The 11,135-nt window shown below is 38.6% G+C and overlaps 2 protein-coding genes across 3 annotated transcripts; both read right to left on the bottom strand.

Moving 5' to 3' along the window:
• Window positions 1–337: 337 nt before the first annotated feature.
• Window positions 338–4,808, bottom strand: LOC124093290 (olfactory receptor 5B3-like). Of its 2 annotated transcripts, XM_058579596.1 has the most exons (3): window positions 4,270–4,808; window positions 3,826–3,896; window positions 338–1,880 (listed from the first exon to the last, which is right to left on the bottom strand). In XM_058579596.1, exon 3 carries the CDS (start codon window positions 1,850–1,852, stop codon window positions 914–916), a length of 939 nt encoding a protein of 312 aa, XP_058435579.1. In that variant the 5' UTR covers window positions 1,853–1,880; window positions 3,826–3,896; window positions 4,270–4,808; the 3' UTR covers window positions 338–913. The 2 variants fall into 2 exon arrangements, with proteins under 2 accessions (XP_058435579.1, XP_046301643.1); XM_046445687.2 differs by lacking the exon at window positions 3,826–3,896.
• Window positions 4,809–6,804: 1,996 nt separating this feature from the next.
• Window positions 6,805–10,532, bottom strand: LOC124093289 (olfactory receptor 5B3-like). The gene has a single exon (XM_058579595.1). It carries the CDS (start codon window positions 9,479–9,481, stop codon window positions 8,438–8,440), a length of 1,044 nt encoding a protein of 347 aa, XP_058435578.1. The 5' UTR covers window positions 9,482–10,532; the 3' UTR covers window positions 6,805–8,437.
• Window positions 10,533–11,135: the final 603 nt, after the last annotated feature.

The following is an 11,135-nucleotide window of genomic DNA, read 5'->3' as shown; positions in this document are numbered from 1 at the left end:
TCTACACAGTGGGAAGAGCAAGCCCAAGTACCCTGAGGTGAGCATGCCAGGGGTGGTGGAGAAATATCAAGAAGATCTGTAAATGACCTGGGGACAAAGACTGGGAGTGACAGGCATTGATGTGACTCCACTGAATTAAGAGTTAATGAGCAGCATCCCAAAGCACTTACAGGAGAGAAAAAGACCTAACATCATCAATACCTCAGAGCATTTATAAAACAATGTGGATGTTGGGAGTCATATTATAAATTTTAAATACTTGTATTTTTTCTACTTTTATTTTACAATCTGAATATTTTATGCCTTTGAAAAGTGTAATGCAAAACTATAGGTTCTATAAGATGACTCAGAAATATTAATTCATTTAAGATATTTCAGCTCTGTGTCTCTCAATAAAATATAAGATGAGCACATATTTACATTTAAACAGTTACTCAACTAATCAAGAAAGTAACATTAGTCATAAGTTGATATTTTAATATCCCAACTATTTAAATTATTTGAAGTAAACACTAGCAACCAGTTACCTCTAGATAACATTCCACTCTCATGTGTATGTGCCAAGATGAGTTGCATGAGGCACTTGTGTTATTGGCTTGTTTTGCCCTGTTTTATATGTATTTTAGTAGAGGAATGTGACAGAGGAGATGAATATGGAAAGTAAATAAGTCCCCTCTCCTTAATCATCATTTTAACAAGCAGAACAAAATCATTGTATATTTCCTTTTAGCCAACCTCATTCAGGTATTATATTTCCAACATTTGTTTCCTTTTTCTTAAAAACAAAGGTTTGAGAGTGAAGGGTGCCAGATCTGGAATTGAACATGAGTGTGGGTCTTACAACCTCACTGGGTGCCCAGAGATCATCAGAGAGGATTGGAGCTAGGTTACCATGCATGCTACCAGGTTCAGCTCACAGTCCTAGGGAATATTTCACCTTCTCCACGACCTTCTTGAATGCACTCTTCACTTCTTTGTTCCTCAGGCTGTAGACCACAGGGTTCAACATGGGGATGACCATGGTATAAAACACAGATACGATTTTATCTGTGTCCAGGGAGTGACTGGAGCTGGGCTGCAAGTACATGAAGACAAGAGTCCCATAGAAGATGGAGACAGCAGTGAAGTGAGAGGCACAGGTGGACAGAGCCCTCTGGTATCCTGTGCCTGAGCGCATCTTTAGGATGGTGAGAAAAATGAACATGTAAGATATCAAGATAACAAGGAGAGCAGAACAGATCACAAGGCTGGCTGCATATACAAGAACCATCTCACAAACATGTCTATCAGAGCAAGAGAGAACCATGACTGCTGGAACATCACAGAAAAAGTGATGCACCACATTGGACTTACAGAAGGAGAGACTGAACGTGTCCCCAGTGTGGATGGAGGAATTCAGGAAACCTCCAAGGTAGCAGGCTGTAGTCAGACACACACACACACTTGTCGTCATGGTGGTGGTGTAGTGCAGGGGCTTGCACACTGCAGCATAGCGGTCATAGGCCATCGAGGCCAAGAGGAAATTTTCTGCAGTGACAAAGGCAGCAAACAAGAACATCTGAGCAGCACAAGCATTGTAGGAGATAACTGTGTCTCCTAGAAGGAGCCCAGCCAAGACCGTGGGAGTGACAGCTGAAGAGTAGCAGATGTCCACCAGAGACAGGTTACCGAGGAAAAAGTACATGGGAGTGTGGAGACGGGAGTCCAGGAGGATCAACAAGATCATGCCCAGGTTCCCAGCCACACTGATGAGGTAGATGAGGGTGATCATGATAAAGAGGGGCACCTGTAGTCCTGGGGCATTGGTGAGTCCTAGGAGGATGAACTCTGTCACTTCTGTCCTGTTCTCCATCAGAGTTGTTTGAGAATCAGGAGTCGCCCTGTAGCAAGAAGAATGAAGAAACAGAGCATAAAATGCAGGAGAGATTTCAGTGAGATTGACATGTTTTTGTACTATAGGAATTACACATCACAATAATATTTCTTACATTATTCTCCATAACTAAAGCATGAGCTTTACCATTAAATTTATTAGTTGTTTTAAAATATATTATGTGTATTCACTATCTATAGAGCTTCAAGATGTTAAATTAAGGGTCACCAGAAATCATCTCTCCATCTAAAAAATCTTATATATGTGTAAACTGAAAATTTGAAAATTCAATGAATTAGCCAACATGACAATTCTGAAATTATTAAATTAACCAGTTTATCTTTTCCTGTCCTAGTAAATTCATAGACTGCTGTGCAGCTAATGTTGCCAGGAATGCCTCCAGATGCTTTTATATCTACATTCCCTGATTTCTCCACAAGTTTATTAAGTTGAATAGTTGTTACTTTTATTTAGATTGTGACACACCAGAGATAGTGTAATACCTTCATGTTTATAGACATATTAATTTTCAAACCAATTTTAGACTCTGACAGAATGTTTATCCAGTTAATCATCTAAAATTAAATTGCAATTTACAATTATTATATGTTTCCATTGGTGCAAGCTTAGAATTTGGAATTTCACTATGAATTAAATAAGAAATATATGTAGTGGATGTCATGAGATATCTGGGGCCACAGAGGTGTGTATAAGAAGCATAGATGATTCTGGCAGGGGAGGACATAGCATCAGGTACAGAGCCTGGTCTCTGGACAGAGGCACGTGTCCCACCTGCATTTACAAGCTCAGAATCCTGGTAGTAAACTAACTTCCCTGAGCCAGATTTTCTTTATCTACACAGACACACACATACACACAAATATATGTATATATATATATATATATATATATATATATATATATATATATATATATATATATATATATATAATTAGTCCTCCTTCAAGATGTTATTGTGAAATAATTCATTTTTTTAAAATGAGTGGAATGTGATGTGTTTAGCACAGCTGGCCAGCAGGTAGCTGGACTATTCTTGTGCAGAAGAAACACTGGCCTGTATGTGGTTTGAGAAATGAGGGTGACAACACATGGGACTTCACCTTTGGACACAGTCTGAAGTCTCAAAACCTCCCTCTTTGGCTTTCACACACTAGGCACATGGATTTTATGCACCCTCCAGTAACAGGCACTCCCCTGGTGGTCTGGCTTTCTGATTGGCTGCTCTGTTGATTCCATGTGAGCTGTTCTTTTTCCTAATGTTTTCCTTGAAATTTGTATTCCAGCCTGAGTTGAGCCTTTCTCTTTCTCATTTCTGCCATGTCATGATTAAACTGCACATTTTGAGAGTCAAAAATTCATAGTTTTTGGATTACCTTTAGCCTGAAGTCCTGTTTTGGTGGAAAGTCTATGCTTGAAAATTTTTATTTGAATGTTTTATAAAATAGCAACAGTACTTTTAAATCTTTTTATTTGAATTTTGAGCCTTTAGAAGTATCTCCATCTTCTGCCAACTTCTGTTTCCTATTATTCTCCTCCTGCTTCATTCACAACTGCACCTGACAAGCCTAGACCATAAGGGCTGATGTTTGCCAAACTACTTCTAGTATCACAACATATGAAAAGAGCTTTGTATATAAATATGCATTGACTCTGTGTGTGTGTGTGTGTGTGTAAAGTAGGTATTTTTATAATTTATTTTTTGCCATGAAGGCAACGGAATTTATGAAGTTCAGTGATATTCTATAATTTCAAAGCTAGTATGAAAAAAGATTCAAGATTTGATATTTAAACCCTGTTTCATTCCTACTCAGAAGCCATTGCTTTTACCCACATCACTGTCTACATGGGCAGATGAGCCAATAATATAAAGATCAGAATATGGGATTTGGGGGGAAGTTAAAATGAAATTCTAATCTTACTAAAAGTCTTACAGTTTTTATCTTGGAGGTTTTCCTTGACCATAGTTGCAGATTCCTATCAAATCTTCAGGACAGAAGAAGACCTGCATACACGAAAAGTATTAACACTGATGACCAAAGGTGCCCATTTAGTTTAAGGAAAGGTCATTTTACTCTATTTATTGCCTTCAATGAGAGGCTACCTGATGATAAAGAAATCCAAAGGCCCACCTATCCAAAGCCACATCTATATAATTTGTTAATATTTTTAGATGGCAGCATGCTAATGTTTCATTAATCTCATTAAACTCTCCAGTAATGGAATTTAAATATATATGTAACTTTTTCACTAGAGTGCTTTAGAAAAACACTCAAAACCCTTATCTTTGTGCTCAAAAAATTCAGGATTTACGTTACTATTACTTTTGTATGGAATATAGTTTTCACTAAAAGTATATATTGAATACAGAAGCTTACCTTGCTCCTTGAATGCGAGTGGCAGTCAATTCTGAATAGTGTGTTTGAAATCAGGAATTCTTCCTTTGAGTAATGCATAGATACTGTTGGAGAAGCTCTATTGCAAATAGCAATCAAAAGGTTTCAAAGTTTTTTTTTAAGAGAGCAAAAAACCAGGAAAAAGACATACGTATGGTTTCAGGCCATCAATTTACCACACATTCTCTGTGTGTTCTTAGAGGACTCAATTGCTTTCTCCTTTTTTTGGAAAATAAAGATTAAAAAATGACTTCTTCCACATAGTCCACAGAGTTGTGTTTCTAAGTAGCAAATAAAGGAAAGTACACAAAACAACTTGCTAACAGGTTACTATTTTGAGGTCACTCAGTGCAATTTTTATCTTGGACATTTTCTTTGATGATGTCGCAGATTCCCACTGAATCTTCAGGTCAAAAGAAGACCTGCCTGCACTAACAAATATTAACATTCATATGAATAAGTGATGACCAAAGCTGACCAGTGTGCAGTCTGGTCCTTTTAAAATGAAATCACCAGGATAACTGCTGGACTTCAGAGGGCAATGCTCCTGACCCAGAGGGGAATTACAGAGATCTGAGCTCCCTGGGGGTGTTCCCCAGGAGGCATCCTCATCCCACTTTCCTCAGGAAGAAGCAATTACACTTCCTGTTGGGACTCAGCTGGATATTTTAAGTGTTCCCATATCTATTTGTGTCACTTGTCATTTCTTTTTTTACTTCTAATTAATGTTCAATTTACAAATTGTAATGTATGCACGGTTTAGTACATGGCTCTGAAAGTGTAGTCCAATGCATATCCATGTTACCACTACCCTGATCCCCTGTAATAAATTTTTCTCAAGTTTATTTGTGGTCACGCCCATCTCCCAGCCTTGGCACCTAGCAAACACTAAGCTCTCAGCTCTTTTTGCCCATATAATTTTAGATGCAGTAATTTTTTATAACTAGAATCTCAGAATACGTCTTTTGTTCTGGCATCTTGAATTTAGAAAAAAATGCACTTGATATTTATTTTCATTGATACTTGTATCCGTGTGATATCTTTTTATTGTGAAGTTATACTCTATCATATGCACTTTATATCTTGTGTTTTCATTTTTCTGTTAATGAATATTTTTGTCCTTTCCACTGTTTGGTGATTTCAAATAAAACTGACTTTATATTTCCCTAAAGACTTTTTTGTGAACATATGTAATACTAAGAAACATTTTCTAACTCATTCTGTGAAGCCAGCATTAACATCATTAAGAAAACATCCAAGATAAAAGTTGCACTGAGTGACCTCAAAATAGTAACCTGTTAGCAAGTAGTTTTGTGTACTTTTCTTTATTTGCTACTTACAAACACAATTCTGTGGATTATGTGGGAGACGACAATATGTATGCCAGAAGATGCACAAATATCAACATAAACATTGGCAACATGAGAAAGCAAGGCAATAAGACACCCTCAAAAATTCATTACAATTCAATAACTGATTCCACACTCATCAAAGTGGAGGAAGGTCTGGATAAAGAATTCAAAGAGCCGAGAGTTAAAACGATCAATGAAGCAAAAGATGATCTGAGGAAGAAACAAAAGGAGAAAATGTAGGCTATGAAGAGCACTTCAATAGAGAGACAGAGATTCTGAACACGTGTTGTGTGTACAGAATGGAGTTTTATTCTGCCGTGGAGAAGGACAAAATTATATCATTTGCAGGAAAATGGATGTAACTGAAGCTTAAAGCTAAATCATCTTAAAGCTAAAAGAGCCAGACTCAGAAAGTCAAGAGTTGTATGTGTTCTTTCATACAGGGAAGCTAGAGAGAAAAAAGGCATCTCGAGAAAATAGGAGGGAAACAAGGTAAAGAAACAGGCTCAGGAGGAAGGAAGGGCAAATTACATCACGTGCATGTGCAAATATGCCACAATGGCGTCCACTATTCCAAATGATTTTTATGCATCAATAAATGTGACCATTGCTAAGCTGCTCCTATCCCCGGCTGTTTTGTTCTGCCAGTTGGCAGCTGTGAGTGATCTTTGTTTGCCTAGGTTCAAAGTCAAAAAATATGTGATGATTCACTGGAAATGGGATTTCTAGGAAATCCCTGGGTTCAAAAGTGGAGAGTTCCAGCATGGGGTGAGAATGCAGATAAAAGTATTTTGGCAAAGCAGAAAATAAGCTGTACTTCCTGAAGCACACCACATATCTGTCTAAAAGGTCTAGATCACAGATGATCACTGTGGTCATCAATGAATCAAAATCCAATGAATTGATACAGCTTGACTCGAACCTGATTATTTTACTCATTCATTTAACAAATATTGAGAATATTTAATACATATTTTAAAGATACTGTGTTAATCAGCTTTTTATGACTGTGACCAAAATACCTGAGAAAAAACAACTTAAAAGAGAAAAGATTAATTTTGGATCATGCTTTTGGTTCATGGTGGGCTAGCTCCACTGCTTGGGGCCTTAAGTGAGGCCGGCCATCACAGCAGAGGGTGCAGCAGAGGAAACACCTGCTCAGTGCATGACAATCAGAACGCAGAGAGAAAGAAGGGGTCCAAGGACAAGATATAGTCCCCAGGTGCACAGCCCCAAGGAACCTCTTCTTCAAATCAGGTTCCACCTCTACAGTTTTCAAGCCCTCCCAAAGTTCCTTTTAGAATGTGAATTGATTGATGGATTAACTCACTGGTGAAGGTAGCTCCCTCATGATCCTTCACTTTCCAAAAGCCCCACCTCCGAATGTTGCTGCATTGGGGACCAAGCCTTTAACACACAAGCCTCTGGGAAACATGTCGGATCCAAGCAGTAACAGGTGCTGTTACAGAATTGTGTAAGCAAAACAGATGAATTATCAGTCACAGTGGCTCACATCTGTAATCCCAGTGGCTAGGGAGGCTGACACAGGATATCATAAGTTCAAAGCCAGCCTCAGCACCTTAGTGAGGCCCTAAGCAATTCAGCAACTCAGTGAGACCCTGTCTCTAAATAAAATACCAAATGGGCTGGGGATGGGGCTCTGTGCTTAAGCATCCCTGGGTTCAATGCCTGGTGCCGAAACAAACAAACAAAGAAAGATGAATTGACTGCTCTCATGGAGTTGAAATTCTAACTGGAGATGATAAATAACAAACAAATGAAAGAATAAATACCCAATAGGAAAGTGTGGTGAGAACTACGAGGAATAATGCAGGAATAAGGCAGAGACCCAAATGCAGTGAGGGGAATTTCTACACAGTGGGAAGAGCAAGCCCAAGTGTCCTGAGGGGGGAGCATGCCAGGGGTGGTGGAGAAATATCAAGGAGAACCCGCAAATGACCTGGGGACAAAGACTGGGAGTGACAGGCATTGATGTGACTCCACTGAATTAAGAGTTACTGAGCAGCATCCCAAAGCTCGTACAGAGAGAAAAAGACCGAACATTATCAATATCAGAGCATTTATAAAATAATGTGGATGTTGGGAGTCATATATATAAATTTTAAATTCTTGTATTTTTTTCTTCACTTTTATTTATATCTGATTATTTTATCCTTTTGAAAGGTATAATGCAAAAATATAGGTTCTATAAGATGACTCAGTCAAGGCAGAAATATTAATTCATTTAAGATAGTTTAGCTCTGTGTCTCTCAATAAAATATGCCAATAAGATGAGCACATATTTACATTTAAACAGTTACTCAACTAATCAAAAAAGTAACACTAGTCATAAATTGATATTTCAATATCCCAACTATTTAAATTATTTGAAGTAAACACTAGCAACCAGTTACCTCCAGATAAAGTCCACTCTCATGTGTATTTGCCAATATGAATTGCATGACGCACTTGTGCTATTGGGTTGTTTTACCCCATTTTATACGTATTTTAGAAGCCGAATATGACAGAGGAGATGCATATGGAAAGTAAATAAGTCACCTCTCCTTATCATCATTTTAACAAGCAGAACAAAATCATTGTATATTTCCTTTTAGCCAACCTCATTCAGGTATTATATTTCCAACATTTGTTTCCTTTTTCTTAAAAACAAAGGTTTGAGAGTGAAGGGTGCCAGATCTGGAATTGAACATGAGTGTGGGTCTTACAACCTCACTGGGTGCCCAGAGATCATCAGAGAGGATTGGAGCTAGGTTACCATGCATGCTACCAGGTTCAGCTCACAGTCCTAGGGAATATTTCACCTTCTCCACGACCTTCTTGAATGCACTCTTCACTTCTTTGTTCCTCAGGCTGTAGACCACAGGGTTCAACATGGGGATGACCATGGTATAAAACACAGATACGATTTTATCTGTGTCCAGGGAGTGACTGGAGCTGGGCTGCAAGTACATGAAGACAAGAGTCCCATAGAAGATGGAGACAGCAGTGAAGTGAGAGGCACAGGTGGACAGAGCCCTCTGGTATCCTGTGCCTGAGCGCATCTTTAGGATGGTGAGAAAAATGAACATGTAAGATATCAAGATAACAAGGAGAGCAGAACAGATCACAAGGCTGGCTGCATATACAAGAACCATCTCACAAACATGTCTATCAGAGCAAGAGAGAACCATGACTGCTGGAACATCACAGAAAAAGTGATGCACCACATTGGACTTACAGAAGGAGAGACTGAACGTGTCCCCAGTGTGGATGGAGGAATTCAGGAAACCTCCAAGGTAGCAGGCTGTAGTCAGACACACACACACACTTGTCATCATGGTGGTGGTGTAGTGCAGGGGCTTGCACACTGCAGCATAGCGGTCATAGGCCATCGAGGCCAAGAGGAAATTTTCTGCAGTGACAAAGGCAGCAAACAAGAACATCTGAGCAGCACAAGCATTGTAGGAGATAACTGTGTCTCCTAGAAGGAGCCCAGCCAAGACCGTGGGAGTGACAGCTGAAGAGTAGCAGATGTCCACCAGAGACAGGTTACCGAGGAAAAAGTACATGGGAGTGTGGAGACGGGAGTCCAGGAGGATCAACAAGATCATGCCCAGGTTTCCAGCCACATTGATGAGGTAGATGAGGGTGAACATGATAAAGAGGGGCACTTGTAGTCCTGGGGCATTGGTGAGTCCTAGGAGGATGAACTCTGTCACTTCTGTCCTGTTCTCCATCAGAGTTGTTTGAGAATCAGGAGTCGCCCTGTAGCAAGAAGAATGAAGAAACAGAGCATAAAATGCAGCAGAGATTTCAGTGAGATTGACATGTTTTTTTACCATAGGAATTACACATCACAATAATATTTTTTTACAATATTCTCTATATCTAAAACATGAGGCTTACCATTAAATTTATTAGTTGTTTTAAAATATATTATGTGTATTCACTATCTATAGAGCTTCAAGATGTTGAATGAAGTGTCACCAGAAATCATCTCTCCATTTAAAAAATCTTATATATGTGGAAACTGAAATTTTGAAAATTCAATGAATTAGCCAACATGACAATTCTGGAATTATTAAATTAACCAAATTATCTTTTCCTGTCCTAGTAAATTCATAGACTGCTGTGCAGCTAATGTGCCAGGAATTACTCCAGATACTTTTACATCTATATTCCCTGATTTCTCCACAAGTTTATTAAGTTGAATAGTTGTTACTTTCATTTAGATTTTGAGACACCAGAGGTTGAGTAATACTTTCATGTTTACAGAAGTATTAACTCGTAAACCAAACTTTAGTCTCTGACAAAATATTTATCCGGTTAATTGATCTAAAATTAAGTTGCAATTTACAATTATTCAATGTTTCCATTGGGCCAAGCTTAGAATTTGGAATGTCACAGTGAATAAGCTGAGAGATGTATGTAGTGGAGTGATGAGAAACCTGGGGCATCAGAGGTGTGTATAAGCAGCATAGATGATTCTGGCAGGGGAGGACATAGCATCAGGTACAGAGCCTGGGCTCTGGACAGAGGCACGTGTCCCACCTACATTTACAAGCTCAGAATCCTGTTACTCACCTAACTTCCCTGAGCCAGATTTTTTTTTTAAATCTACTACAACAACAAAAACAGCAAAACAGATAATTAGTCCTCCTTCAAGATGTTATTGTGAGACAATCCATTGTTTTTTTAAATGAGTGGAATGTGATGTGTTTAGCACAGCTGGCCAGCAGGTAGCTGGACTATTCTTGTGCAGAAGAAACACTGGCCTGTATGTGGTTTGAGAAATGAGGGTGACAACACATGGGACTTCACCTTTGGACACAGTCTGAAGTCTCAAAACCTCCCTCTTTGGCTTTCACACACTAGGCACATGGATTTTATGCACCCTCCAGTAACAGGCACTCCCCTGGTGGTCTGGCTTTCTGATTGGCTGCTCTGTTGATTCCATGTGAGCTGTTCTTTTTCCTAATGTTTTCCTTGAAATTTGTATTCCAGCCTGAGTTGAGCCTTTCTCTTTCTCATTTCTGCCATGTCATGATTAAACTGCACATTTTGAGAGTCAAAAATTCATAGTTTTTGGATTACCTTTAGCCTGAAGTCCTGTTTTGGTGGAAAGTCTATGCTTGAAAATTTTTATTTGAATGTTTTATAAAATAGCAACAGTACTTTTAAATCTTTTTATTTGAATTTTGAGCCTTTAGAAGTATCTCCATCTTCTGCCAACTTCTGTTTCCTATTATTCTCCTCCTACTTCATTCACAACTACACCTGACAAGCCTAGACCATAAGGGCTGATGTTTGTCAAACCACTTCTAGTATCACAACATATGAAAAGAGCTTTGTATATAAATATGCATTGACTCTGTGTGTGTGTGTGTGTGTGTGTAAAGTAGGTATTTTTATAATTTATTTTTTGCCATGAAGGCAACGGAATTTATGAAGTTCAGTGATATTCTATAATTTCAAAGCTAGTATGAAAAAAGATTC

This window comes from Marmota monax, unplaced genomic scaffold (assembly GCF_021218885.2).
Source record: "Marmota monax isolate L192 unplaced genomic scaffold, Marmota_monax_Labrador192_F-V1.1 WCK01_AAM20220418_F8-fsc00038, whole genome shotgun sequence".
Lineage (NCBI taxonomy): Eukaryota > Metazoa > Chordata > Mammalia > Rodentia > Sciuridae > Marmota > Marmota monax.
Note: the sequence above shows the minus strand (reverse complement) of the source record. Positions and strands in the feature narration are given on the sequence as shown.

What these genes read in the sequence shown, in the direction of transcription:
- LOC124093290 (XM_058579596.1), bottom strand. Translation starts at nt 1,852, where the DNA reads ATGGAGAACAGGACAGAAGTGACAGAGTTCATCCTCCTAGGACTCACC.
- LOC124093289 (XM_058579595.1), bottom strand. Translation starts at nt 9,481, where the DNA reads ATGGTAAAAAAACATGTCAATCTCACTGAAATCTCTGCTGCATTTTAT.